General features: G+C 45.4%; 1 protein-coding gene and 1 long non-coding RNA gene across 4 annotated transcripts in view; one reads left to right on the plus strand and one right to left on the minus strand.

Moving 5' to 3' along the window:
- LOC117063602 overlaps positions 1–140 on the plus strand; it is a 52,447-nt gene extending 52,307 nt beyond the window's left edge. Inside the window, exon 5 of the long non-coding RNA XR_004429007.1 lies at positions 97–140. This is a non-coding gene — a long non-coding RNA (uncharacterized LOC117063602). The remainder of the gene's footprint in view (positions 1–96) is intronic.
- The window catches only part of CLDN10 (claudin 10), a 129,022-nt gene that overhangs the window by 96,168 nt on the left and 5,546 nt on the right, over positions 1–27,308 (minus strand). Inside the window, exon 1 of one of the 3 annotated variants that reach the window (XM_033177423.1) lies at positions 3,556–3,708. The exons of the other annotated variants lie outside the window; for them this stretch is intronic. Within the exon in view, the coding sequence (XP_033033314.1) occupies positions 3,556–3,664 (109 nt within the window). The 5' untranslated portion in view covers positions 3,665–3,708. Of the gene's footprint in view, positions 1–3,555; positions 3,709–27,308 lie in introns of those variants that run through there. 3 annotated transcript variants of the gene reach the window in all.

The raw sequence follows: 27,308 nt of genomic DNA on the forward strand, positions 1-27,308 counted from the left end.
CGGGGGGCGGAGCTTGCAGTGAGCTGAGATCCAGCCACTGCACTCCAGCCCGAGCGACAGAGCGAGACTCTGTCTCAAAAAAAAAAAAAAAATAAGTCTTAGCAATGCATATTTGCAATAAAAGTATTTGACAATCCTAATACCTTCTAGGCTTGTCATTGGAATGAAATGTGATAATTAAGTAAACCCATTCTTGCCACAAAGATCTAAGTGGTGGCCTTTTTTTTTTTTTTTCCGAGGTGGAGTCTTGCTTTGTCACCCAGACTGGAGTATAATGGCATGATCTCGGCTCACTGCAACCTCTGCCTCCCGGGTTCAAGCAATTCTCCTGCCTCAGCCTCCCAAGTAGCTGGGATTACAGGCGCCTGCCACCACACCCTGCCAATTTTTATATTTTTAGTAGAGATAGTGTTTCACCATGTTGGCCAAGTTGGTCTTGAACTCCTGACCTCATGATCCACCCGCCTTGGCCTCCTAAAGTGCTAGGATTACAGGGGTGAGCCACCGTGCCCGACCAGTAACCACTGTTTATTAGGAAGCTTGTTATCTTCTACCGCTGCACCTTCTGATGATTGCTCTCACAGGCACTTAACCACTGGCTAATAAAATAAATGTCCTTAAACCTCATGCACAGGAGGCCAGTTAGACTCCAGTTGCAGCCCTGTGCCAGGGCAGTGCTTGGTCAATGACCTCTAACTCCCTGAGGCTTCTTGTGAGGGAGCAACTCCTGAAGTCACACAGTCAAGATGCTCGCAGGACATGATTCTTAGGATGATCCCACCTGACCACAGCCTGGGACTCACTGTCACAGGTTAGTGATGAACGCGGAACCTTAATGAAACCTCCAGGGATACCTGTGCCATACTGCAAGTCACCACTAGGGGGAAGCAGAATACTAGCATCCAGGTGAGAACCAAGGAAGCACTGAGGAATGTGGCCCAGGAAGCCAAATGGGGATGGGAGGGGAGAAGGATCCTAGGCGCACCCTCCCTGTTCACCCCACCCACCGGGCAGATATGCACACTCCTGGTCTTGTTCTCAAACCATCTGATTCCTCTGTTACTCTGTTCTCTGGTCCTGGTACAGCACATTATATCTTCTGTATGGCAAAGGCCAGTGGTTTTCTAAATTGGCTGCATGTTTAAATCACCCGGAGAGTTCTGTAAACTCTCGACATCCTGACCTTATCTCAATTAAATCTGAATCTCCGTTGCTTGGAAGCAGGAATCAGTGCTTTTTATACTTATTTACTTGCTTATTTATTTTTGAGACAGAGTCTCACTCTGTTGTCCAGGCTAGAGTGCAGTGGCGCAATCTCGGCTCACTGCAACCTCAGCTCCCTGGGCTCAAGTGATTCTCATGTCTCAGCCTCCCAAGTAGCTGGGACTACAGGCATGCACTACCATGTCCAGCTATTTTTTTTTTTTTCTATTTTAGTTGATATGGGGTTTTGCCATGTTGGCCAGGCTGGTCTTGAACTCCTGACTCAAGTGATCTGCCAGCCTCAGCCTCCCAAAGTGCTGAGATTCCAGACGTGAGCCACTGCGTCCGGCCTCCAGAGCACGTTAAAACACAACAGGTGATTCCAATTTGCAGCCAATTTGAGAACCACTGTTTTAGGCAAAAGATCTCATTTCTTTTCAAATAGAAGCTGGCTTTCATTGCTAGAGGACTCCTCCAAGAAGCCTCCCTAATGAATCACACGTTTTCCTCCTCTATCTGTCCATGGGCCTGTCTGCAGCTGATGCCAATACTTATCATCGCTTAAGATACGCACAGGTTACCTGGGGGTGTTGTTAATATGCAGATTCAGATTCATTAGGTCTGAGGTGGGGCTGAGATGCTGCAGCTCTAAGTCCCAGGTGCTGCTGGTCCACAGACCATCCACACCTGGGTTGGCAGGACATCATCCTGTGTTTCCGCATGTGCACCTTTGCAGTTGTTCTCTAGCTGTTTTGCATTCCTTTTCTGCTTCTGTATTAACCATGTTTCTCCTTTCTGTAAACTTGATGCTTTAACATCTGCCCCGTGTGCATCTGCAGGACACACCTTGCTCTGGGCAACCCAATAATATGTCTCCCTCACTGTCCTCCTGCCCCTGGAAGGAGTCCTCCTGGGGGTGTGCTTTTCAAATAAAAACCAACCCAGCATCTGCATCCCAACCAATTCTCCTATCTGGAAGGAAGCAATCTGGGCAATGTGGGGTAAAATTAGATGGCACAGATTTGTGACAAGCATAGAAGACCACCCAGCTTGCTCAGGGGGCAGCATCCATCATAAGTCACATCGCAGCAGAGCCATGGTTCTCAAGTCCCAACAGGCAGAGGGAGGCGGTGGAAAGAGGGAGAGGGAGAGAGGGGGAAAGAGAGGGAGAGAGAGAAGCAGGGAGCTCTGACCCATGCAGGTGGACTTGGGATCATGGGAGCGCACGAAGATAGACCCCAGGCTGGCTTCACTGAGACACCACCCAGAGAAAGGCCGCTGGAGGACATGAGGTGGGAATGGAGCCGTTGCCACCTTCCTGGAGCTCCAAGCCAGTCACCCTCACCAGGGGCCCAGAGGCCACTGAGGCAAAGAGCACTGAAACTCTTTCAAACCCTGCTGGCTACTTCCCTCCCTAGAGGAGCAGCAGAGAAGCCCACAGGTGGCCAGTGCTCAGTCAGCACAGCTGAGGTGGGCTGGCAAAACTCCTGGCACTCCCTGTCTCTAAGAATTGGCTGAGGCATCTGATGGTGGCTGTGGAGCGTCATCTCCCCTCTCCCAAGCTTAGTGGAGATCAGGCTCAGCAGATCTGCCCAGGTTCCCAGGAGGTCGGGCTGGTTGTAGTCGCTCCCCTTTTGAACCAAGGTCATTTCTCTCAACCAGGGAACTTCCATAATCACAGGGCTGTCCCCTGAGCCCATCCCTACAAATATGTAGAGTGCAAGGGAGCACAGGGCAGGGGTTGGCTCTTAATCCCTGGCAGGGAGCTGCTGCCATCTGACCCGAGCTGTGGGACAGCACTGCGTGTGTGCTCCCACTTCCTGGCTTATAGGTTTCCTCCTCTGTATGGCACCAGCATGTGTGTTCTTGACCCCTTAGCAGAGAAGAGCCGATTCACTCTGTCTGTGAAGCCAAAACACAAGGGTTTTGAACCCTCCTCTCCACCAAGATGTGAGATGTATACTGCTAGATCCCTGAGATCCCATTAGGCTCAGCCCCTCCACCCACCTGCCTCTGCTGGGCTCAAGCCTCCCTCTGGCACCTGCAGCACAGAACAGCCTCCTCCAGCCTGGCTCTACGCCCGCCCCGCCCCCATCTTCCTCCTCCCTACCCCCTGGAATGAGCTTCCAAAAAGGCAGATCTTACCAGGTCTCACTCCTCCTTGGAACGCTTATCAATCTCCGCTTGCCTTTTCCATTCTCTTCTTCCCCGGTCCCTTTCTACGTATGGGTTTCCTCCCCAGTTTCACTGAGACATTGCAGGCCTCCCTGCTGTTTCTGAGTACACAGCTGCTTCTTGGATTTGTTCTCTCACTCTCTTCCCTGCTAGAAGCCACGGCTAACCTGTTCTTACCTTCCCTGACTGAGGTGGGGCCATTCCTCCGCTCTGTGCTCATAGCAGCCTCCTCTAACCTCCATTTGAGCCTTTGTTTTATTGCAGAGGTCCCCAACCCCTGGGCCATGGGCTGATACCAGTCTGTGGCCTGTTAGGAACTAGGTCTCACGGCAGGAGGTGAGTGGCAGGCAGGCGAGCAAGGCTTCATCTGTATCTGCAGCTGCTCCCCATGGCGCACATCACCTGAGCTCCGCCTCCTGTCAGCTGGGCCGGGCATTAGATTCTCATAGGAGCATGAGCCCTATTGCAAACTGCACACTTGAGGGACCTGGGTTGCCTGCTCCTCATCAGAATCTAATGCCTGATGATCTGTCACTCCCGATGATCTGTCACTCCTGATGATCTGTCACTGTCTCCCAGCACCCCCAAATGGGACCGCCTAGTTGCAGGCAAACAAGCTCAGGGCTCCCACTGATTCTACATGATGGTGAGTTGTATAACTATTTCTTTATATATTACAATGTAATCATAATACAAATAACATGCACAGTAAATATAATGCATTTGAATCATCCTGAAACTACCCTGCGACCCTCGTCAGTGGAAAAATTGTCTTCCACGAAATCGGTCCCTGGTGTCAAAAAGGCTGGGGACCGCTGTTCTATTGCATTACATTCTAATACTTTATTATTTATTTCTGTTTCCTCCACTGTGGACGAGCCCGTTGAGGGCAGGAGTTTGTTCCCTCCGAAGCTTAACAGCCTGGCGGCAGAACTGGCCTTTGAAGGTTTTCTGTGAAATGAGTTCACCAGTGATTCTCCAGGTGTGGTCCCTGAACCAGCAGCATATCAGGGCCCGGGAACCTGTGAGAAATGCAATTCTCAGTCCCGCCCTGACCTGCCGAGTCAGAGCTCTGGGGATGGCACCCGGCCCTCCGTTCCCGCAGCCCTTCTGGTTGATTCTCATGCACGCTCTCATGAGAGGTCAGCTGAATGAGGCATGTGAGACCCTAATGAAATATCATGTGAATGGAATTTGCTATTATTACTCAGCTTAGACTGAAGGATCCCGGGGTGGTGAGCGGCCCAGGGCACAGCTGTTCCCTGGTCCCCCATCCTCATCACTTGGCATGCAGGCTGCCTGGGGCACCTGAGGCCCATCTCTTCCTCAGCCCTTGTTACATTTTGTTGCTATTTCTTTTTTAATTTTTAGTTCTGGGGTACATGTGCAGGATGTGTAGGTTTGTTACACACACACACACACATCCATAAGTCAGAGCTGAAGTTCTGGTGAGCACTTTTTGAGAATTCTGCGACAAGCCCCTCTACCGTCTAACTCCTGCCTTCCTCGCTTGAGTCATCTCGAGACAGTCGCTGCAACACGCCTTACTCTTTCAGTTCCTCGAATTCCCTGAACTTCCATTTTTCTCGACCTTTGGATCTGTCTTTCCCCCGCCTGGAAATTCTCCTCCCCTCTTCCTTCAGGTCACAGTGAAATCACTTGGCTCAGAGCGGCTTCTAATCCTCTGTGAGGCTAGGACTTTACCCTTTTCCGTGCTCATGTTCACGGGCTTTCCTGTAACCTCTCCTTTCTCATCTCCTTCCCTCCTCTAGCCTGGAAGAGCAGAAACTGTGTCTCCCTCACTTTCCCCAGCACCTATCTCAGAGCTAGGCCTGCAGCAGGGGCTCATGCATTTGTTGGCTGACGTTAACGTGAACTAGCACACAGGCTAAATAACTTTCCGAGTTCCAAAATGATCCACTTGCTTCTCTTTCACTCTCGGGCTGAGAACGTAGCTACTAATAAACCTGGAGCGGGAAGGGGTATCAGTAACAGAGACAAGTGGGTGATTGAAATGGAAGACAGCTGGAGAGAGGAGAACACAATGGGCAAGATGTGCACGGCCAACAGGAAGTTGCTGTGATTCCCACAAAGCATGTCTTTTCATTTGTGAAGAGGGGTCCCTAAGATGACAGTTCCATGGAGACTTTCCCTAAGGGCTCACTATGCCTTATTCTCTGGTATGTTGAATCTTTGGGGGTTGGCTATAGAGACTGAACTTGGAAGAAAAAGGGGAGAGAAGAACATGTTGTGTCTCTTTGTATAAATGGTTACTACTCTCTCCCCAAACAAGCTACTTTAATAGGGGCATCACACAAATTATAGAATACAGGTCTGTCATCTAGCCAGCCATGATGGTGTGCACCTATGGTTCCAGTGGCTTGGGAGGCTGAGGTGGGAGGTCCTTTGAGCCCAGGAGTTTAAGGTTCAAGTCCAGCCTGGTTAACAGTCAAGACTGTGTCTAAAATAAAACAGCAAAACAAAAACAATCTAATCTTAGGATTAGAAAAGACAAGGACACCAGATGTCATCAAGTCCCATCCTTTGACCTCTGCAGGAATTCCCTGTGCAGATTTCTGATAAGAATTCACTAATCCACTAGCCGTCATTCTCCACTTCACTAACTTCTGGGACAGCCTAGTTCCATATTTGCAGGGTTCTAGTTGTTGAAAAAGTCCGTGTAGCCCAGTATCTTGTATGTAGTGGTGGTTTATTGAATGAGATACATGAACACAGACAATACTTATAATCAAGACTTTAGAAATTATTTTCAAGTACTGTTGTATTGTTTTAAAAACAAAATATGGTGAGAAGATTGTCTTAAATGTTTGAAATTGTGTCTCCAGCTTTCAGATCGTACCAGATAATTATTCAATTTATTACCTGGGCAAGTAAAAAATTAAAAAGACAATAAAGGCTGTCTTGCTATATACTTAGAGCCAATTACTAAATATTTGCCAAATAGCTCACCAAATGTCTCATAAGCATTTTTTTGAGTGTGTTCAGTCTTGAGATTGAACTTTCAGAATGGGCCTCCCTTGCTCACCCTGAGCTCATCATGATCCCCTTCAGCATTTACACAAGGAGAGCAAGGGAACAGCACAGATCAATGGAAAGGAGACAACAGATCAGTTTCCAGTTCTATCCCTGCTACTAACTAGTGGTGAGCTCTTAGGCAAGTTGCTAGACACTGCTGGATCTTAGTTTCCTCCTTTGTAGACTATGGTGATTAAACCAGGTGGCCTTCAAGATTCAGTACCACTGCAACCCTTTGTGGCTCTACAACTTCGTGCTTTCCTCCTAAAGCCAAAGCTTCATGAGTGAATTTAACTCTCATCCCGTTGAATAACTGATCAGTAGCAACAATGTGCTCCTACTAAATATAGAAGGTGAAGTTAAATATGAACTATAGCTGTCCACATCCCCTGAATTTGCAGAAACTTGGGTTAATAAATAGTTGGCTACATCACTCAGATCATAACCTCTGCATGGCACATCATTTCTGCCTTCATAGTTGGCTAAAATGCCTGGGTGTCAGCTGAATCTAGACTTTTTTAAGATTCTATTTTTAAACTACAGTCATGAGACCACATAATCCTAGTGGGGTAAATGCCAAAGGAGAAAAAAAAAAGAAACAGAAAACAAGACCAAAAAACTGTAAAGAAATCTGAATAGCCAGAAATGGTATTTAGAGCGCATGAGGCCAGGCCAGATACGGTGGCTCATGCCTATAATCCCAATACTTTGGGAGGCTGAGGTGGGAAGATTGCTTGAGGTCAGGAGTTTGAGGCCAGCCTGGCCAAATGGTGAAACCCCATCTCTACTAAAAATACAAAAATTAGCTAGGTGTGGTGGCGTACACTTGTAATCCCAGCTACTTGAGAGGTTGAGGTGGTTCAGTAATTCTCTTTTTAGAATAATTTTTTCTCTCATATGATATTTCTTGATAGTAAGGTATGATTATCATGAAATCAAAATATATTTAGTAGAAAAATAAATCACATTATTTCATTAGGAACTAAGGTTTTCAGTGCAAGAAAAAAGAAATATAAATATCAAATCAATGAAGTTAAATAAAAACCTCTATCCTAAGTTTGAACTGGAAATACTAATGAGAACACATGATGTATTTTATGTTAAAATACATTATTCCTAACTCTGTCTGTTGAAAAGGCCTAGATACCTTGACTAACAGTAGCAAAGAGTGTCCTTAGCACCCAGGCCGTTTTCTTTCTTCTTTTTGTTTTGAGACAGGGTCTCTCTCTGTTACCCAGGGTGGAGTGGAGTGGCATGATCTTGGCTCACTGAAACCTCCACCTCTGGGGTTCAAATGATCCTCCCACCTCAACCTCTCAAGCAGCTGGGATTACAAGTGTACGCCACCACACCTAGCTAATTTTTGTATTTTTAGTAGAGATGGGGTTTCACCATTTGGCCAGGCTGGCCTCAAACTCCTGACTTCAAGCAATCTTCCCACCTCAGCCTCCCAAAGTATTGGGATTATAGGCATGAGCCACCATATCTGGCCCGGCCTCATGCGCTCTAAATACCATTTCTGGCTAAAGGGAACAGGGTTCTTTGGAGAAATGGTCGATTCAACATCAGGGATAAGTTTGGAACATCTTGTCATATCATCCGGCAAGGAAACTATCAAAGACCATAAGAGTGTTCCAAAAAGACTTAGGAACCAGGTTGAAGAGCCTATTGGCCAGAGGTAAGACAATCACCAGACTTAGGAACCAGGTTGAAGAGCCTATTGGCCAGAGGTAAGACAATTACCAGACTTAGAAACCAGGTTGAAGAGCCTATTGGCCAGAGGTAAGACAATCACCAGATTTAGGAACCAGGTTGAAGAGCCTATTGGCCAGAGGTAAGACAATCACCAGACTTAGGAACCAGGTTGAAGAGCCTATTGGCCAGAGGTAAGACAATTACCAAAAAACAAAATAACAAAAAAACCCCAAAAAAACAGGAAACCAGAATCTAATCAGAATCTAACTACTAACTACAAAAATAATATCTGATAACTGGGAAGAACTAAGATCATTTCTAGCTGCAGAGTATCTGAAACTCGAGTAGGAAACTAGAGAATGGAACAAACAGTGGCAGCAACAGGGAATCCCCCATATCAGTATGTGATTCACCAAATACAAGGTCAAACAGATAACCACAACTCCCCTGTCAGTTCCCAAGACTGCACAGAACACAGAGCCCCCAGCACCTTGTTTTGGTCTTCCCTGAGTTTCTACACACCCAGCTTCTCAAAGAAAGAGGATTCATTTGCATACGAAACAAACTGCAATGTAGAAGTTGGCTGTTTCATCTGAAGCAGATTTTGTAAGCTTGTGTAATGGTAAGAATGTAATTTAACTCAACAAATTTTTTTAGTACACAATAATCCTGAAAACTGGAATAATCTCCAGAGATGTGGATGGGCTAGGAATTGGATCTGCCTCCATATTGCCAGGGTTAAGACATAGTCCTGCTAAAGAAGCAAGCAAATGCATACACAGCAACAGAGGTGACCAGGAGATGGGTGCAATAAAATGCTTCTGGATCACAGGAACACTTGCGGGACTAGGACACAACAGGAAGGCTGTGGGAGGAAGTGCTTTCGCAGAGGAACATGATGAGTTTGGTTTGGGACCTATGCTATTTACAGCCTGGCAGGGACACTGCCTGTCTTACATATTTGTACATATCAGCTCCATCTTTTTCCTATCTCCCATTCTGCTTCAATCCTGCCTGCAAATTTAAATCTCCCTTGGAGAAAAGACACAATAACTTGTTGTTCTGTGATCTGCCCTTACAAACCAAGCAAAATGCCTTATGCATAGAAGATGCCTAATGAATGTTTTCTTTTTTTTTTTTTTTTTTTTGGTTCGTTTCGTTTCGTTTGGTGCAGGGTCTCCCTCTGTAGCACAAGCTGGAGTGTAGTTGCATGATGATAGTTCACTGCAGCCTTGAATTTCCAGGCTCAAACAATCCTCATCTCAACCTCTTAAGTAACTGAGACTACAGCTGTGCTCCATCATGCCCAGCTAAGTTTTTTTTTTTTTTTTTTTTTTTTTTTTTTTTTTTTTTTTGAGACGGAGTCTCGCCTTGTCACCCAGGCTGGAGTGCAGTGGCGCGATCTCGGCTCACTGCAAGCTCCGCCTCCCGTGTTTACGCCATTCTCCTGCCTCAGCCTCCGGAGTAGCTGGGACTACAGGCGCCCGCCATCTCGCCCGGCTAATTTTTTGTATTTTTTAGTAGAGACGGGGTTTCACCGTGTTAGCCAGGATGGTCTCGATCTCCTGACCTCGTGATCCACCCGTCTCGGCCTCCCAAAGTGCTGGGATTACAGGCTTGAGCCACCGCGCCCGGCCCCAGCTAAGTTTTTAAAAAATGTTTTTGTGGTGACAGGGGTCTTATTATGTTGCCCGAGCCGGTCTCAAACTCCTGGCCTTAAGCAATCCTCCTGCCTCAGTCTCTCAAAGTGCTGAGATTACAAAAGTGAGCCACCATGCTCAGCTGATTTTTGTTGCATGAAGGAATAAATACATATTTGAATATTCTTGGACAGGGGTTTTTACCTCTGCTTCCTGGAGTTCCTTAGAGAAAAGTGGGGTGGAATAGGAGAGTAGATATGGGAAAGGGGTTGGGAGATTTGTGGAGACAAGGAACAGACAAGGAATAGGTAAGAAAGCAGTATTGGCAGAACCCAGGATTAAGATTTTTGGGAAAGTAAAGACAGGGAGTAAAGATGGGAGATGATCTACTTGGATGTGCAGATAGCAAGTGTAGTTTAATACCTACAGGATATGAAATTAAAAGTTTCACCCCAAATGACACACAATTTTATTGTCTCTGGCATCACAATAAATAAAAGCCTCTTTCAGCTTTTTTGTACCTGCCTCTGACCTGATGCAGTCATTTTTATTGCACTGGATGGTATCTGTATTTATTATCAAACCAGGGAATTTCTGCTAAGTCACATTGAAGTCTAACTTAGCTTGCACAACATGCTGTTTCATAATTAAATTAAAATTGCAGGATATTTTGGATTAGAAGAATCTTCCTTCAGCCAGGCCTGAGTTTAGTAAGGGAGTGTGACCTGTATGAAATAGAATTCCCTCATCCAAAACATCCGGAACATTTCACTGGATTAATTTGTGACTCACTGGGAGATTTTTAGTTCAAGTTGCTAAAGATTTTCTGTTTCCATTTCTCTTTTCAATTCAGGTCAATATACAGTTATTCAACTCTCTTATTGAAAATGATATGAAAAGTGTTACTGAGTCCAAAGAATAAAGAAAATGAAAGGTAAAATGCAAGCAAAGAAAGAAATGTAATGAGTGAATAAATAAGTTCATTCATGAATAAAGAATTTATTCATGAATAAATAAATCCATTCATCCAACAAATGAACTTACAGAACCCTTATTTTTACCATGCACAAAGCTAGGTAAGTACTGTGCAGTGGGGGCAGAACTATAAGCCATAGTTTCTGTTCTCTAGAAATTCAGAATTTTGTTTATTTATTATAGAAAATTTGCTCTTAGACAGTTGAAGTCCAATTTATATTGGTGTTTTAATTCAATCAAAAACTTCACAAAGAAATAAACCATGAGCAATTCCCTTATACCTTTAAGAAGACATTACATGCTCTCTGTGGGAAAAGCCTAACAAAATCACTTTTTTGTACTTTGCACCACTGGACAGGATATGTGTGTATTGGCTAGACAGAATCCTGTGGCCACTGGCCAATAGGCTGCAGGAAGAGAATTTTAAAATAGTTTTTTTTTTTTTTTTCCATTAGAGGCTATAGAAAATAATCCTTGACTGGGCCCTGTGGCTCGCCTGTAATCCCAGTAGTGTGATCAAGGCTTACTGCAGCCTCTAACCCCTGGGCTCAAGCAGTCCTCCCACCCCAGTCTCCCAGGTAACTGGGATTACAGGTGTACTCCACCACACCCAGCTAGTTTTAAGATTTTTTGTCTCACTATGTTGCCCAGGCCAGTCTGCAACTTGTAGCCTCAAGTGATCCTCCTTCCTTGGCCTCCCAAAGTGCTAGGATTACAGGCATGAGCCACCATGCCTAGCCAAAGATATTGTTTTGACTGGACTTGCAAGCTTGTGACTCGACTGTGAAGGGGTGGAAGTAGGTGCTACATCTCCCCCAAAATATTCATTTGCATTTAAAAACCAGAAGCTGCCTATAAAGTTGGACAGCATCTTTGCCCTTAGTATATCCTCAGATTCATGAATTTTCATAGGAGTCAAGAAGTTTTCTGAAAGGGTTCAGGACCCTGACAAGGCTCCCACACCCCTCCCTTCATCCTTCCACACTCACACCTCATCCCCTCTACTGCCTCTCCACTAATCTTCTGTGACAAGGCTGGAGTATACAAAAAGGACACTTTCCTTGGGTGGGGAGAGGGGAGGGGAGCCTGCACCAGAGATTCTGACTCAGCATCAGGCTTGCTTTCCCTCCCTCCCTCTCTTTCTTTCGTTCATTCGTTTTTGAGACAGAGTCTTGCTCTGTCACCCAGGCTGGAGTGCAGTGGTGCAATCTTACTGCAACCTCCACCTCTTGGGTTCAAGTGATTCTCCTGCCTCATCCTCCCAAGTAGCTGAAATTATAGGTATGCACCACCACACCTGGCTAATTTTTGTATTTTTAGTAGAGATGGGATTTCACCATATTGGCTAGGCTAGTCTTGAACTCCTGACCTCAGGTGATCCACCCACCTCGGCCTCCCAAAGTGCTGGGATTACAGGTGTGAGCCACCTTGCCTGGCCTGGCTTTCTTTCAATGACTGGGGAGAAGTGCAGGCCTGGCCCAGGGGACCCTGCACTCAAATTATCCTGACTTGGTCAACCTGGTTGTGGGTAGATCTTCTGGCAAACACTTGTCCGAAGATAAATTGAAATTGTTACCACACTTGGGACCCTTGGAGAGTGAGAAAAAGAGAAGGTAGATTTAGGGCTGTCAGAAGCCAGCATGGGGGAATGAGATCGAGGGGCAATGTTGGCAGTAAAATCTCAAACTCCCAACCTCAGGTGATCCGCCTGCCTCGGCCTCCCAGAGTGCTGGGATTACAGGTGTGAGCCACCATGCCCAGCGAGGCACTAGAATCTCAAGTGGGAAGAGCTCATATGCAGAAATGTTACTGGGACAGCCATGCCTATGGACCTTTTCTAGAAGCACTGTTAGCATAAAACATATGATTTTTAATCACTGTGTGTTTTTTTCTTTTTGAGATGGATCTCACTCTGCTGCCCAGGCTGGAGTGCAGTGGTGCAATCTTAGCTCACCACAATCTCCACCTCCTTGGTTCAAGCGAGTCTCCTGCCTGAGGCTCCCTAGTAGCTGGGATTACAGGTGTGTGCCACCACAACCTGCTAAATTTTTGTATGTTTAGTAGAGATGGGGTTTCACCATGTTGGCCAGGCTGGTCTGGAACTCCTGACCTCAGGTGATCTGCCTGTCTCAGTCTCCCAAAGTGCTGGGATTACAGGCTTGAGCCACCAGCCCGGCCTCTGTGCTTCTTTATTTAGACGTAAGGCTGACGGAATTTGAGGCTGGTGGGTGAGGATGTTGGTGGAATGATAGCCCAGCCCAATCCTGCTGACAAGAGAGTGGGTTCTCCCGACAGACAAGAGCAGGTAGGAGAAGAGGAGATAATTACAAATATTGCTAGGGGAGAGATGTTTAGGGAGGGGACTCCTGGAAGAGTCTGGAGTTTCTGCCTAGATTTCATGTGAATTGGGGCATAAATGTAAAGATAATAGCATTTGTTCCCATAGGTTGGTATATTACAGGGAATAACTTTTACAAAAATAAAATTAAAAGTAAGAGATATAAGAGAGGTTAAAAAGTAAAAAACAAAAACAAAAACGAAACCCATTACATGCTGATTAAGGGAAGAATCAAAATTTGTAAATAGGAAAGCAAGACCTGTACACTGAAGTTAATAATAAAAGGTAATTACAAATATTTTAAGAAACACACTATTTGCAATATTTGAGTTGGGGAGTGTGAGTGTGGTTGGAGACAGAGGAAGTAACAGAAAGTCCTGACAGGAAAACAAATTCAGATAGGAAACAATTTATTGTTAGAAAATTATTTCCACTTCTCATCTTAACTATTTGAGTCAAAGGAAAATAGAGTAAGATACATGAAAGAACAACTATTTCCAAACCAATCATCCTCAGACACGTTTTATAAAAGAGATAACCCAAATGGTACCAGGCTATCTCGAGAAGGTTATGGCTCGTAATTTAGTCTGCTCTCAGTGAATGGTACTTTATGTTTACCTTGCACTTTTACTAAGTTGCTCATAACATTCAGAAACTGGAGCCCTCTTAGAAATGTCCACACGACCCAGTCGCTTTTCTGAATCCAGCAGCTGAAGAGCTGGAAAGTTCTTTTTCTGCTGTCTGTGGTCATGCATGACTGGATAATTTATGGGCAAGACCAACAACCACATCCATATCTCAAATTCATTAATGACTGAGAGAGACTCAACCCAGAATCACTCAGAGGATGAAAATCCTCAGGGAAGGAATCTGTTCAAATAATCAGAGGCTTTTTAAAAAAAAATAATAATAATAAATTATGATTTTTCTCAGCAGCACCTTTCAAATACAGGGAGGGCTGTTTCTTACTGCCCAAAGAGAACATCTTGAAGGGTGCCTGAGATTTTTCATGTTAATATCTATATGAAAGGACCAGATGTGATCATAAAATGAAGGAAAACGTGAGCAGGGAGAAAATTAGGGGTTAAGAAAATGTCCCAAATTTCAAAAGGGTACATTTTGGAAATTACCATTGATAACAATTGGTAGCTTTGATAATAGCATTGATAGCTTGGTAGCAAATGATAGGAAAATTTGAGAATAGATCATTAAAGAGATGGTGTTTGAACCTTAGGTTAAAGGGGCTCCTGTTGAGAATCAGGGTGAGCTTCTAAGAGCAAGAGATGTGTATTAAATGCTTTCTCTTTTGAAAAGTTTGCTAGGATGCTTTGAAACATCTATCACACTGTGCTTTGGACAAGAAGGTTGAAGTTGGGCTGATAACCATTCCGATAGACTTGGTAACGACACCAAGGAAGGTGAACCTGGAAAGTCTCCATGCCCTATGATCTGCTTCTTGCTCTCACTCATTCAACTCAACAAATGGTTCTGCACTAACTCAACATACATGGATACAGCCTGGATTTTATGCAGGGTGCTCTTCCAGGCAAGGGATAGAAAGAAGTTGTTGGATCCCTGTCTTCACAGGGCTTATAATGTAGTGGTGGCAAAGGACAAGTGCACAAGTAACCACAATGCAAGGCAGAGTAGCAAACCCACAAGAAAAGAAGTACCAGCTGTACACGGAGGCTTGCGCTTCTAGTCCCAGCTACTAGGGAGGCCGAGGCAGGAGGATAGCTTGAGCCCAGGAGTTGGAGGCTGCAGTGAGATATGATTGTGCCACTGCACCCTAGCCTGGGTGACAGAGCAAGACCATGTCTCTAAAAACAAAAGAGAAGTACCAAGTGCCAGGGGGACCTCGAAGACAAAGGTCCCTTCTAGCTAGAAGATTAAAAAGGCTTTGCATAAGAGATGTCATTGGTGGTGCAGCTTGAAGGAAGAGAGAGATGTGGAGCGAGAAGAAGATGTTTGCCCCAAATGGCATGAACAGAGGCACAGAGGAGGGAGAAGCTAATCTCGAAGTCCAGTCTGAGAAGCAGGAGGACTGAAAAGCACAGTCAGGGCTGTTGTGATGCATTCTTCCTGCTAGGAATTGGACATTTCTGGGCGTCCCTGATGGGTGATAGGACTTTGGGACTCAATAATTATACAGTCTCACATTTGAATCCTGCCACGGCCACCACCTTAGCCATGTCACTGAGAAAATTATGGCCCTTCTCCAAGCTCTGTGAAGTGACCTCACCTGCAAAACGGGCATGGGTAAAGAGTCTAGTACAAAATGTCACTCTGGGAACCAAGCAAGGTCATAGTTACAGCGGTGCATGCACAGAGGAAATGCTTCAATGCAGCTGAACAAAGCCCAGGTTTAAACTGGAGGAAGCTCTGCCTTTGGGGATCTCATCTGTAGCCTTGATTCGAGCAAGTAGAACAGCGAATAGATTTCTTTTTACTATTTGACCACAATCTAAACTTAGCAGGGAGAGCCTTGATGCTGAGCCCAGGTAGACAATAACCTGAGCTAGAGACAGAGCGAAGCTCCCTCCAGGGAGAATGGGAGGGGTGACCATCAGATTTGACAGGACTTGGCACTGGCCGGGCATGCAGTCTGAAGCAGCAGCAGGTGGGCCTTATGTGCTGCAGGTGTCTAACCTGGGTGACCAGCTGAATGGAGAAGCAAGAAAGTCAAAGGGGACTGTGAGGAAGACACATGGCAAAGAACATGGAATTCGAAAGCAGGGAGCTTGGCGAGAGCCTGGGACCAGCGCTCTGGGAAAAGAGAGGAGAAGAGAAATGTGCTGCCACCCTCCTGGATTCAGACATCTCAGAGCAACATGAAAAAAATGGGGGAGGGCTCTTAATCCCTGCAGGGTTCCCACAGACACCCAGAGGGAATGTGCAGAAGGGTTTTAGGTGATGCCAAACTGGGAGATTAGCTAACAGAAACACAACAAAGTCTGGTTTCAAAGCAGTCTTGAAAAGCTAGAATTGTCAGTTAGAGCAAACAACAAAAGCTAACTCATATATTAACTTTCACATAAGGGAGATTCTGCTGTTATCTTCATTTTACAGATAAGAAAACTGACACACAAGGCCAGGTGTAGCTCATGCCTGTAATCCCAGCACTTTGGAAGGCCAAGGTGGGAGAATTGCTTCAGGCCAGGAGTTCAAGACCTACCTGGGCAACATAGGGAGAACCCTGTCTCTACAAAAAAAATTTTAAAATTAGCCAGCATGGTGGTGTGCACCTATAGTCCCAGCTACTCAGAGGCTAAGGCAGGAGGATCCCTTGAGCCCAGGAGTTCAATGTTACAATGAGCTATGATCACACCACTGCACCCCAGCCTAGATGCCAGAGCAAGACCCTGTCTCTAAAAATAAAACAATAAAAAAAGAAAACTGAGTGGCCAGGTGCAGTGGCTCACGCCTGTAATCCCAGCACTTTGGGAGGCAGAGGCAGGCGAATCATTTGAGGTCAGGAGTTCAAGACCATTCTGGCCAATATGGTGAAACCCTGTCCCTACTAAAAATACAAAAATTAGCTGGGTGTGGTGGTGCATGCCTGTAATCCCAGCTACTCGGGAGGCTGAGGCAGAAGAATCGCTTGAACCTGGGAAATAAAGTTTGCAGTGAGCTGAGGTCACGCCACTGCACTCCAGCCTGGGCGACAGAGCGAGAGGAAGGAAGGAAGGAAGGAAGGAAGGAAGGAGGGAGGGAGGAGGGAGGGAGGGGGAGGGAGGGAGGGAGGGAGGGAGGGAGGGAAAAGAAAAGAAAAGAAAAGAAAAGAAAAAAGAAAAAGAAAAGAAAGAAAAGAAAAGAAAGAAAGAAGAAAGAAAGAAAGAAAACTGAAACACAGAGAGAGGTTGTCACTAGGTTGGTAGTACATCTAGTAGCAGCAGACCTGGGATTTCAACAGGATGTCAGGCTTCAAGGTCTGTGGTCTGGAAGGAATGAAGGAGGGAAATGGATCATTATGGAGCATTTATAATTTGTCAGACTCCAAATTTCTCCCAAGGGAGTCCTTAGGAAGCTGGGGGACTTGGAAGGAGGTAAGATGATTTAAAGTATGGCTTAGTGGGACAGGGTATGGTAGCTCACGCCTGTAATCTCAGCACTTTGGGAAGCCCAGGCAGGTGGATTACTTGAGGTCAGGAGTTTGGGACCAGCCTGGCCAGCATGGTGAAACCCTCATCTGTAGTAAAAATACAAAAATTAGCTGGGCATGGTGGCGCGTGCCTATAATCCCAGCTACTCAAGAGGCTGAGGACCGAGAATCGCTTGAACCCGGGAGGTGGAAGCTGCAGTGAGCCGAGATCATGCCACTGAACTCCAGACTGGGCGACAGAAAGAGACTCCGCCTCAAAATAAATATAATATAATATAAAATAATATGGCTTAGTGGACAAAGATGATGATGTGATGGAAGGTCACTTCTAGGCACCCCATAGGCCTGTGAGAGGCATCTGGGGAGGCAGGAGCTAACTTTTCTGTGCTGACCCCTGTCCCGATATGAATGACTTCTGAGCATAGTGTGGATAAGCAGCCATCCCCAGCTGTTTTTGTTCACGGGAGTCACATTCCTCACCGTCTGTGAAAATCTTGGTCCCTAAGTCTTTCTTTCCCTCTGAAGACTATGCGTGTGATATGTATGAGGTGTCTGCAAGGTGCATGGTGTATGTATACATATGTAGTTAGGTGTGGAGCTCGCATTCTTGTATTTGGGTCAATGGGTGTCTATGTGTGTGTGGTGCCTGCCTGTATGGTGAATGCACATCTGTGTGTATGATTGTATGGCAAATGGCTGTGTTGTCCACATGTATGTGTGATGTGTATGTGCTGACTGGTGAGTGTGTATTTTTCTGTGTGTGTGTGTAGTGTGTAGAGGTGTCTGCATGTTAAGAGACTGTGTGTATGAGTAGTTAGCTATAGAACCTGCCTGGTATATGTGTGTGCATGTGTGTGCCTGTGTGGTGTGGGCAGTCTAGTGTACGTTTATTTCATAATACTAGATGGAATTGGAGCAAAAGCTGGATAGCTTAGCACCTGTGCAAAGGAAGTTCACCCCACCTCTCCTAAGAGGGCTCCCCGAAGGCACAGGAAGCAGAGGCAGAAAGAGCCTGGCAAGGGAGAAGCTGCATAGCTGCAACGCCCGCAGGGCAGCTTTGATGCTGCAGGCGGGATGGGAAAACTCCTGGGGAGGACTTTCTCAGGCTCCACACCTGCTGTCACAGACACTCCTGACTTGAAGCTGGAATAGAGGGAGCCACTAGGATAACATGCGTATTTTTCCAGGTGAAAAATGGATACTCACACACACATACGCACACACGTGCCCTCCCCCTTCTCATTTTCTCCCAAATTCTCACAGCTAGGAGCCGTGCTTTGACAGTTCTTCCCGAGGTGTGGGGTAAGAGAAAGCAAGTCCTGGTCAAGGAGCTAAAGCAGGGAGGCAAAGGAGAGGCACTGGGGATCAGGCAGGTCAATCATGTCCAGAGCATAATGTTCAGGACAGGCACTGGGTCAGAACGGAGCCACCAGGCATGCTGGAGTTGGGGGATGGGACCATCGTAAGACAGATCTACCACCTGGAACTGGACATCAGCCACCAGGAAAAAAGTGAGAGGTCTGTGGTCCAGGTTTAAACAGGAGAGTGGGCAGCAGCTGACCTCCAGGAGCTGGAAGGCTGAGCAAAGTGGCACAAACACAGAGCCAAGGCGCAGCATCAAGGAAGGACCTTGGTCACTGCAGCAGAGTCAGTTTAGTGGGGGTGTTTGTAGGAGTCCTCCAGTGCAGGCTGAAATCCCCTGATACGACTGGCTCAAGGCTTGCTGGTGGACATAAAGGAGAACATCTGGCGGTAGTAAGGTAAGAAGAAAATTGTCTTCCATTTTCCCCTGCCCACCTCACAAATGTCCACATTCTATGTTCTGGAGAAAATCAGCCTTCCAGTAGGATGGCGGGTCCGTTTTTATGCATGGACTATATTTGGTGCGTATAAACTAAAAATGTCAACCCAAGGAAATTTAGTTCAAGGCGGGACTTGTTCTTTTGTATGCCCCCGCCCCCACCATCACTCTGTGCCTGGATTTAGAAGTAGTCACCCCTTCTCCCAGAAAAGGTTAGATGGCACACACTATGGGCTTCTTAGCACCCTTCCAGATATCAATTACAGATGGAGAGCTATGTATTTCTTATATTAATAATATTAACTTTTTTTTTTTTTTGAGACAGAGTCTCGTTCTGTTGCCCAGGCTGGAGTGCAGTGGCACGATCTCGGTTCACTGCAAACTCTGCCTCCCGGGTTCAAGTGATTCTCCTGCCTCAGCCTCCCGAATAGCTGGGATTACAGGTGCCTGCCACCATGCCAGGCTAATTTTTGTATTTTTAGAAGAGGCAGTGTTTTGCCATGTTGGCCAGGCTGGTCTCAGACTCCTGACCTCAGGTGATCCTCCCGCCTTGGCCTCCCAAAGTGCTGGGATTACAGGCATGAGCCACTGTGTCCAGACTTCTTATATTAATTCTAACATTGATTAACATATAGGTTTAAATAGAATGGTATTAACATAACATGTATAACATTTACTGCTTCAATTCATGGTCCCTTCTAGGCTGTGAACATCTAAGGGCAGAGATGAGGTATTTTTATTGCTGTATTCCAAGTTATCTAGCACTAGAGCTTGGCAGTTGTTCAAAACTACTGAAATCAATATGCAAATCAAAGATATAGATTTTTAAATATTTGTGTTTATTTGTACATGTGCACAGAATCTCAGACCTCTCACACTGGAAACTGCTTGAGAGATTACCTCGTCTACCTTCCCAGCCAGTGCAGGACGGGGGTTCTACAGCCTCTTAGCAGACTACCATCAACCTCCTCTAGAAACTTCTAGCCAGATCTCTGTGAGACAGCCTGTCCCATTGCAGGGCAACTCTGATAGAAATGACTTCTTCAAAGTGATCCTAAACCGGACTCTCTAGAAACATCTACTCAGTATCTTCTCCCACTCTGTGCCCTATATATTTGTTTCCATTTCTTCCAGGTGAAACAAATGGCCATGTGAAGTGATTTCAAAACCTCTCATCCTCCTAGTCACCCTCCTCTAGAATCAATGAATTTGTTTATGTTCATGTCCCTTAAAATATATGGTGTGTAAGACTAGAACTATGTAATTTGACTACAGAGTAGTTGGGGACTATTACCCGTCTCACTTTGTTATTCCTGTGCTATTAATGTCACCTACAATTGCATTAATCTTTGTAGCTATCATATTTTCCTCTTGATTTGTATTAGACATCTAAAGAGCACAGTTTAAAAAAAAATAAAAACTCAGTCAAGCTCATCTGTCTCACTGTCTACAGTTGGTTTTTCAATGTCAAACCCCATTAAGTTAAGAAACTGACTGACTGAGATCTTGGTACGTATTGGAAAACACCGCAGGAGAAGGAACTAGAGGTTACGTTGGGACCAGCTTTCTCTATCCCACTGCCCATCAAGTTTCCTGGCAGGAATCCTTGGAGATATCCCTGACCCCTCTCATTCCTTACAAGTCACCAAGACTCAACAATTCTGCCTCCAAATATCTTCCTTTGTATTCCCGCTGCTATGCCCTTTGCTCAGATTCTAACACGTTAAGTGCAAATCCCAAGGGTTTCAATGTTTCAATAGCTTTCAGCTTCTTCCAGACAAAGTCTGGATCCCTCTGGAGGGCTTAAAGGTCTCTTTGGGCGCTTTTGTTATCGACATCTGCAGCCAGATACTCTCCCTCCCTCTGTGCACATCTTAGCTATCAGCCATTTCAGTTATGTGCTTCCTGTTCCTGCACACACTTGCCTTCCTCCTGCTTTTAGGTCTTTGCTTGTATGTCCCAGGTATTGCTCTAGACGCTGTATGCAAATTCACACATTCAGTCCTCACCATCATCCTCTGAAGTAGATAATATTCCCATTTAAAAGACGGGAGTGCTCAGGCCAGGCATGGTGGCTCCTGTCTGTAATCCCAGCACTTTGGGAGGCCGAGGCAGGTGGATCACCTGAGGTCAGGAGTTCGAGACCAGCCTGGTCAACATGATGAAACACTGTGTCTACTAAAAACAGAAAAATTAGCCAGGAATGGTGGTGCACATCTGTGCTGAGGCACAAGAATCGCTTGAATCCGGGAGGAGCAGGTGGCAGTGAGCTGAGATAGCACCACTGCACTCCAGCCTGTGTGACAGAGACTCTGTAAAAAAAAAAAGAAAGAAAGAAAGAAAGAAAAAAGAAAACTAAACTACAACAAAAAATAGATGAGGGAGCTCAAATGTTAAGCATTCTTCTCAGAAACATGCAGTTAATAATTTTTGCGGCTGGATGGGTCCCTCAGCCTAAAATGCCCTCCTTTCCTCAGCAAACTTCTTGTCAAACTTCTGCCCATCTTTCAAGACAGTACAAGCCTTAGCTCTTTGGGAAGTCTGCCTCCCTCTGAACTTAACCGTCCAATAACATTTAGCATTCAGGGCTAATTGCTAAATGGTTGCTTTACTCCCAACAGCATATATCTGAAGACCTGCCCCTGTCCTGTTCCTCCCTGAGTCCTCAGAGCCTATATTTGCACTAGGAATCTGCTGAATAATTTGTCAAATTATCATCCTTTGGTAATCAACTTTTCCTGCAATGCACATAAAAATCTGTCAAGAGTTTAATTGTAGACCTGCTGGCTTCTGAAAATCAAGTCAATTATCCCAAGTTCATTTAGGAGCAGTGGCACTTCCTATAATGTACATAACCTATACATGCACAAGGGCAGGAAGGTTTTAAATGACTAAGCCCAGCACACCATTTGCTCAGAAGATGTTCCTCAAGTACATCTCTTTTAGGATACAATTTAGTCTATGAGGCGAAAGGAAAGCTGTGCAGTGGAGACAACCAGATGGGCAATGAGCAGGGAGAGGAGCTATGAACCTTGTGAAAGATAAACCTGAACCTTTTCTATGCTGCATGTTCACCAGGAGAAAATCAGATAAGTATGAAGTCTTAAAGGAGTGGGGGACAGCAAAATCCATGCCTTGCTGTCCTACAGTCCAAACACCACCATGGGCTCTGGCATCTATGCTGTATTAACTCTGCTTTCCTGTTTTCTGTATTCTCCATGCTCTGCCACCTGGGGCCTCGCTGACTTGGGGGAAACTGCTTCTCCAACCCAAGGGCTAGCCAGTTATTACAGATAGTAAATGACTCCCTACAAAAACATCTTTCATAAGCAAACCAACCATCCCAAAGACCACACCTCCAACTACCTCCTTTCCCAAGTGTTTTCCCATTAAGCAGATATTTCCTTGCCCTAATCACCCCAGGGTGGCAACCAGACAACTTGGGACTCCTACACTCCAGAGCCTGCTGAAAGTATTAAAACAAGCCAATCCTAAACCTGCTTAGTTTTCCCAGCCTGGCTTATTCCTTCCCACAAAAATCACAACAAGGACTCATGAACATGAGTTTCCCACCCAGCTCCTGAATGACCCTGGTTCTTCCCTGCGTGGCCCCGCATGCCATGCCGTGTCTCCCACTTCTCGGGATCGATGAGTATAAAACTTCTTTCCTGACAGTCATTTCCATGTCTGTGCATCTTACCACACTCGATTAAAACAAATCCCCAGTTCATTTTAAACACAGGTTAGTCTATGTCATAGAATAAGATTCTTTTCCTTAACCTTCCCCACAAGCTTTTGAAGCGTGTAACTAGACATCATCATTGTCAACAACATCATCATCATCGTTCTACTACAGCTAAGAAAGGGAAACAAGGGCAAATGCCAGGGATTCACCTAAGGTCCACAAAACATGGCCAAGCTGGGACTTAAACACAAATTTGTGGGCCAGTACCAGATGCTGGCCATTTCCCCAAAAAGATTTGAAGAAGCCCGTAGGAAGTTAGAAATACGGTCCCCAGTGAACCTCAGTTGCTTCGTATATAAAATGGAGACTACAGAGTATCAGTCTTCTGGAGAACTATGACAATGTATGTGAAAGCACTTTGTAAAACACATTGTATACATGCATTTAAAAACCAGTGACTTTATGTTACATGATTAAAGTCATCAATGAATAACATGACGGCTAACTTATGATCGTGACAGCTGTTCATGATATAAAGTATTTTACATTATCATTTCATTTAACCCTAACAACCCTATGAGTTGATTTAATAATCATTAATTAATAATTAGTATTATTACCTCCATTTGCAAATGAGAAGATTGAGTCTATGAGAAGTTAAGTAATGTGCTCAAGTTTGCATTGTTAGCTCTGTGTGGAGCTATGATTCAAACCCATATATTAAACTGTCTGTCCCGGCCGGGCACGGTGGCTCAAGCCTGTAATCCCAGCACTTTGGGAGGCCGAGACGGGCGGATCACGAGGTCAGGAGTTCCAGACTATCCTGGCTAACACGGTGAAACCCCGTCTCTACTAAAAAATAAAAAAAAAAAGCTAGCCGGGCGAGGTGGCTGGCGCCTGTAGTCCCAGCTACTCGGGAGGCTGAGGCAGGAGAATGGCGTAAACCCGGGAGGCGGAGCTTGCAGTGAGCTGAGATCCGGCCACTGCAGTCCAGCCGGGCAACAGAGCGAGACTCCGTCTCAAAAAAAAAAAAAAAAAAACTGTCTGTCCCAAAGTTTTTCCCTGCCCTCCTGCCCTCAGAACTAAGAATACTCAGTAAACATTTGCTCTTTTTGGCTGCCCGCCATACCAAACACACCCTAAGCTTGGAGGAGCCCTGCCTTCCCCTGGGGAGCCCAAAGGGAGCCTTTTCTCCCCATTCCGAGCTATTACAATGTGTGATTGACACAAGGAATAGATCCATGTCTTTAGTGAGAAGTTGACATCGAAATGCAAGGTGGTCTTGCCTCATACAAAATAGCAAATCTTAAGGAAAAACTACAGTCCAATATCCTTCACATAATGAGAACAATATCCTTCACATCATGAAAAATATGACATAGGACACGCAGCAAAGGAGCAAAGGCATGCTTCTATCAGGGTTTGCGTTCCAAGAGGCAGCTACTACAGTCCTGGTTGGAAACAAATGGATACAGCAGAGTAACAGCCACCTTCCTATAGCTGAGATGTGACCTGTCAAGGCATTGAAAGATATTCATGGAGATAATCACCACTGTTTATGGAGAGCCTTATTTGTGTCTGGTACTACATAAGACACTTTGCCTGTGTTATTTGTTGGTTGTTTTTTGCTTTTTTGAGACAAGGTCTCACTCTGTCACCCAACCTGGAGTGAAGACGCTCAATCACAGCTCACTGCAGCCTTGACCTCCCTGGCTCAGGTGATCCTCCCACCTCAGCCTCCTGAGTAGCTGGGACTATAGGTGCCCACCATCATGGCCGCCCAATTTTTGTATTTTTTTGTAGAGATGGGGTTTCACCATGTTGCCCAGGCTGGTCTCAAACTTCTGCACTCAAGCGATCCACCTGGCTTGGTCTCCCAAAGTGCTAGGATTACAGGCATGAGCCACCATGCCTGGCCATATGTGTCTTATTTAATCACCATTTAACAGGAAAGAACACTGAAGCTCAGAGGGATTAAGACCTGCTAGTAAATGCGTCCATCAGATTCCTAAGACCAAACTCCAAGCAAAGATTTCTCAAACATTTAATGTGCATAGAAGACACCTGGAGATCTTATAAAATTGCAGATTCTGATTCAATAGGTCTGTAGTGGGGCCTGAGATTCTGCATTTCAAGCAAGCTCCCAGGAGATATAGATGCTGCTGACTGGTGGACCACATTTCAAGAAGCAATACTCTAAATGTTTGTGCTTCTTAGATACCATGATAAAAAATATTCATGGCAGGCCAGGTGTGGTGGCTCAAGCTTGTAATCCCAGCACTTTGGGAGGCTGAGACAGGAGGATTGCTTGAAGCCAGGAGTTTGAGATAAACTTGGGCAACACAATGAGATTCCCATCTCCAGAAATATGTGAAAATTAGCTGGACAGTTGGCATGTACCTGTAGTCCCAGCTACTCAGGAGGATGAGATGGGAGGATTGCTTAAACCCAGGAAGTCGAGCTGTGATCACACCACTGCACCCCAGCCTGGGAGACACAGCAAGATCCTGTCTCAAAAAGGAAAGAAAAGATCACAAAAACAAATCCATGGCTCTTTTACTTGTTCTAAGCACTTTCCCAGGACTCTTTCCCTTTTCTAGAGCTTGGTGACATGAGAAGAGATTCCCTCTGCAATATAAATGTCAGAATTTAACTCAATGAACAATTTCTCCTTCCATTTATTCAATCCACACACCTTTGTTGGGTGCCTTCTAAGCCAGACACAGCGTAGGTATGGGGGAGACCAAGATAAATGAGATAAAGTCCTGGCCTCTAAGACAGGAGCTATGGGTGGAGACAAGATGTCTTAAAAAGTGTCTGATGCTTCCATGAAAGAACAGCCATGAAAGAACAGCCTGCAGCACACTGCCTTAGGATCCCCAGTCCAATCGTCCACTGCTATGGCAACTGAGGTCATTCTGACCACTCCAGCACCATCTTCACCACTGTAAGGCTAGGGCACTTTTCAGCATTGTGCCTTCCAACCATATTGATACAGAGACAATTTTACAGTGGCTCAATCTGTCCAGATTCTACTGCGAAAGTCCAATTCACCTACCTTGGGTTATGACTGTGTCAGTACACATATAATATTATGCCCCTGTTTGTTGGAACAGAAACATGTTGAATGTTTCTTGGACTTCACCCAGGCTGGAATGCAGCAGTGCAATATCAGCTCACTACAGTCCCAACCTCCCCAGTTCAAGCAATCCTCTCACCTCAGCCTCCCAAGTAGTTGGAACTACAGACATGTGCTGCCACGCTTGGCTATTTTTAAATTTTTTTTTGTAGGGACAGGGTCTCCCTCTGTTGCCCAGGCTGGTCTTGAACTCCTTGGCTCAAGTGACCCTCCTGCCTCAGTCTCCGAAAGTGCTGGGATTATAAGCATGAGCCACCACTCCCAGTTTCTATATACTTTTAAATAATTTTATATGCATTTGGGACATAGCATAAAAACTAATCTGAAATTAAATTTAACATTAAGTTTATTTAATGAAACTTAGTTTCAGAAAGCAGCATCAGGATCTTAGAGAATGGAAAGGTAAGTGTTATTCAAGGGTGCAGTTATCTATTAAAAGTATTAATATTGGCCAGGCTCAGTGGCTCACGCCTGTAATCCCAGCACTTTGGGAGGCCGAGGTGGGTGGATCACAAAGTCAGGAGTTTGAGACCAGCCTGGCCAAGATAGTGAAATCCCATCTCTACTAAAAATACAAAAATTAGCTGGGCATGGTGGCACGACCCTGTAGTCCCAGCTCCTTGGGAGGCTGAGGCAGGAGAATCGCTGGAACCTGGGAGGCAGAGGTTGTGGTGAGTTGAGATCACGCTACTGCACTCCAGCCTGGGCAACAGAGACTCTCAAAAAAAAGAAAAGTGTTAATATTTTGGAGGCATCTAACTTATTAATTTTCCCTCACTGACATGGTAATTCATTTTCATTTATTCATTATTATTGTTTGATATTTACTATTATTATTTAATCATGGACTAAGGCACTGCTATGTTGTGACTCTTTGTGTACCCCCAAATTTATATGTGGAAATCCTAACCCCCAAAATGATGGTATTCGTAGGTGGAGCCCTTTGGGAGGTGATTAGGTCAGGAAGGCACAGCCTTCATGAATAGGATTAGTGCTGTTATAAAAGAGGCCCCAGAGGCTGGGCACGGTGGCTCATGCCTGTAATCCCAGCATTTTGGGAGGCTGAGGCAGACAGATCTCTTGAGGACAGGATTTTGAGACCAACCTGGATAACCTGGCAAAACTCTGTCTCTATTAAAAATACAAAAAATCAGCTGGGTGTGGTGGCGGACGCCTGTAGTCCCCGCTACTTGGGAGGCAGAAGCAGGAGTATCGCTTAACCTGGGAGGCAGAGGTTGAGATTGCACTAATGTACTCCAACCTAGACAATACAGCTAGACTCAGTCTCAAAATAGTAATAAAAATAATAAAATAAAATAAAAAAGAGGTCTCAGAGAGCTGCCGTGCCCCTTCCACCACGTGAGGATGCAGTGAGAAGGTGCCATCTATGGGCCCTCACCATGCACTGAATCTGCCACTCTCTCGATTTAGGACTTCACAGCCTCCAGAACTATGAGAAATAAGTTTCTGGTGTTGACGAATTACCCAGTTTGTGGTATTTTGTTATTGCAGCCTGAGT

Source organism: Trachypithecus francoisi, unplaced genomic scaffold (genome assembly GCF_009764315.1).
Source record: "Trachypithecus francoisi isolate TF-2019V2 unplaced genomic scaffold, Tfra_2.0 Lachesis_group18, whole genome shotgun sequence".
NCBI lineage: Eukaryota > Metazoa > Chordata > Mammalia > Primates > Cercopithecidae > Trachypithecus > Trachypithecus francoisi.